Consider the following 1,629-nt stretch of genomic DNA (forward strand, 5'->3'; position numbering starts at 1 on the left):
AGAGTGGTGCAGAGAAGAATGCTGGAGAAGTAATGGCTGAAACCTCCCAAATTTGATGCAAGATCAACGTACAGATTTAAGATATTCAGCAAGTCCCAAACATGCATTACATCACAAACTGCTAAAAACCAAAGTCAAATAAATGTTGAAAGCCGGAGAAAAAGGACTGATGATATATAATAACCTGGATTTAAAAATGCAGAGTTAGTTATCAGCTAATTAAAAACAAAAGTCTTTAAACGCCATGTGAGTCAACACGACAAGCCAAGTGAGATGCACTGGGCTGTTCAGACGGGTGGGCCGGCCGCAGGGTCGACGGGAACCAACCTTCTGGGCCTCCCCGTGCCCTGAGTCATTCTCCTGATTAAGGATCATGGAAGCCTCCAGACGCTGTGGGTGCAGGTCAGGGGAGCTGTCCACTTCCTGTCCCAGTTCTGCACGGTCGGGCTGACACTCCGGTGGGCAGAGCAGGGGACATGGACATCCCTGCACTGGGCCATGGGCTCCTCGCCTGGTTTTACTGATAAGAGCTGACCTGGGGTCGGAGGCCTCCCAGCTCTGGGGTGAACCAGGGCCACCTCAGGGGCGCAAAGTGCCCGCCCTGCCTGTGGCACAGACGGCGTCCAGCCTGGTGTCATCCTGTCCCTGAGGGTCCTCACCTTCTCCGTGACAGGCAGCCCCCCCCCTTAAACCGTGGTCTGGTTTAGTGAGCCACATAGTGTGCGCCTGCTGTGGAAGTGGGTCTGATTTAAACACTTTATGCAGGAAAACATGATGGTGCTGATGCCCATTACCTGGCAAGCCAGGCGTTAGATGCTGTGTGTGGAGAGGTGTGTGCAGACGTGAGCGATAGATGACTTGGGGCCGCTCTGTGCCACACGGACTGATCTGAGACTTTGGGAGTGGCACCGATGACCAGGAATGGAATCGCCCTCAGGCTGTCTTTTGAGTGAGGGGCCTGGCCTGGAGGGGATTCCCGGGAGAAGCCTGCATCACCCTGCTTCACCTGGCAGCCTCTGGTTTCCTGCTCAGCACCCCTGGGTGCAGGCGTGTGGGGCAGAGGGCCGCCCCTCCCAGGCCATTTCTCGTGCTGCAGGGTCAGCCTGTGGGACGCGGCGTGAGGAGGTGGCGGTCTTCCCCCTCCCGTCTGAGGCCACTGCATGTCTCCTGAGGGACACACACCTCATGGGCCTGCAGCCAGGAAGGATGGGACGTTTGTGAGGCCGTGTGGGCTCGGCCCCTGTGGCGGCCCCTCCTCTGCTCTGGAGAGCTGAGGCTGCTCCTGCCGAAGGGCCTTCCTGTCTCTGCAGCCATGCACGCGGTGGCTTCATGGCCAGGACAGGAGGGATGGGAGGGTGGGCCGAGGCCTGGCATGTCCCCTGACCCCTGGGCTATGTCCCCTGGCCCCTGGATTATGACCCCTGACCACTGGGTTATGTCCCCTGACCCTGGGTTGTGTTCCCTCACCACTGGAGTATGACCCCTAACCACTGGGTTATGTCCCCTGACCCCGGGGTTGTGACCCCTGATCCATGGTCTATGACCCCTGACCACCGTTTATGTCTCCACAGCATCAAGATGGTCCTCATGTGGACGAGTGGCGACACCTTCAAGACGGCCTACTTCCTG

At 57.9% G+C, this 1,629-nt stretch overlaps 1 protein-coding gene across 2 annotated transcripts in view; it reads left to right on the plus strand.

The window, feature by feature from the left end:
• SLC66A2 (solute carrier family 66 member 2) overlaps positions 1 to 1,629 on the plus strand; it is a 47,281-nt gene that overhangs the window by 45,047 nt on the left and 605 nt on the right. For both annotated transcript variants that reach the window (XM_007449958.1, XM_007449959.1), the window contains one exon: positions 1,572 to 1,626. In XM_007449958.1, coding sequence (XP_007450020.1) covers positions 1,572 to 1,626 — 55 coding nt within the window. The remainder of the gene's footprint in view (positions 1 to 1,571; positions 1,627 to 1,629) is intronic.

Source organism: Lipotes vexillifer, unplaced genomic scaffold, assembly GCF_000442215.2.
Source record: "Lipotes vexillifer unplaced genomic scaffold, Lipotes_vexillifer_v1.1 scaffold1012, whole genome shotgun sequence".
Lineage (NCBI taxonomy): Eukaryota > Metazoa > Chordata > Mammalia > Artiodactyla > Lipotidae > Lipotes > Lipotes vexillifer.